This window comes from Cyprinodon variegatus, unplaced genomic scaffold (assembly GCF_000732505.1).
Source record: "Cyprinodon variegatus isolate N-32 unplaced genomic scaffold, C_variegatus-1.0 Scaffold34, whole genome shotgun sequence".
NCBI classification, from domain to species: Eukaryota; Metazoa; Chordata; class Actinopteri; order Cyprinodontiformes; family Cyprinodontidae; genus Cyprinodon; species Cyprinodon variegatus.
In genome coordinates, this window is record NW_015150487.1 from 569213 (window position 1) to 569980 (window position 768).

A 768-nucleotide genomic window follows, 5' to 3' on the forward strand; every position below is an offset into this window, starting at 1 on the left:
TTGATTACTAATTTCATTTATGAGACAAACAATGCAGCCATATTCTTAAAATGAAAAAAGCATTTCTGAAAATGCTTTTTCATTTTAAATAAGGTAACGATTTGCTTCTATAAGTTGGAGCGACAAAAGTAAAATTAAAAACAACCAAATTATCGCGTGCGCTCTACAACTAAAGCCCCGCCCCCCTCGGTGTGTCCAAAACCTTAAAGCAAGCGCGACTGATTTCCAATCAGGCTTTAACTGCTCCATAACCTAGCAAAGTTTTCACCTGTGGAGTCATGAGTGGAAAGGTACAGAAATATATATGAAATATGTTTTTTTGCGCATTAAATGGCCACTGAATATAACCAGGTATTCATATATTGATGTTTTTAAAAGCTATTTTTATTGTTTATAAACAGGCGGCGTATGAAGCTAAAATGAAGAACTTAGCTGAGGTCTTTGCAGAGGACTCTGACAGTGCTGAGACGTTTGATGGTTTTTCTGACTCTGAGGTCACAGATACGGTATGTTACAGAAGAGGATTAGGGCCACTGGAAAAAAACAAACAAATTAACTGATTTTTTAATTTTATTTCAGTATAATAGAATTCTGACTTTTTTTCTCAGAAGTCTGACTTTTTTTCTCAAAAGTCTGACTTTTTTTCTCAAAAGTCTGACTTTTTTTCTCAAAAGTCTGACTTTTTTCTCAAAAGTCTGACTTTTTTTCTCAAAAGTCTGACTTTTTTTCTCAAAAGTCTGACTGTAATCCCAGAATTTTGACTTTAAT

At 33.9% G+C, this 768-nt stretch overlaps 1 protein-coding gene across 1 annotated transcript in view; it reads left to right on the plus strand.

Moving 5' to 3' along the window:
* The first annotated feature begins 224 nt into the window (after nt 1-224).
* LOC107103152 (cell division cycle-associated protein 7-like) overlaps nt 225-768 on the plus strand; it is a 6594-nt gene continuing 6050 nt past the window's right edge. Inside the window, exons 1-2 of the mRNA XM_015402701.1 lie at nt 225-290; nt 402-506. Coding sequence (XP_015258187.1) covers nt 279-290; nt 402-506 — 117 coding nt within the window. The 5' untranslated portion in view covers nt 225-278. The remainder of the gene's footprint in view (nt 291-401; nt 507-768) is intronic.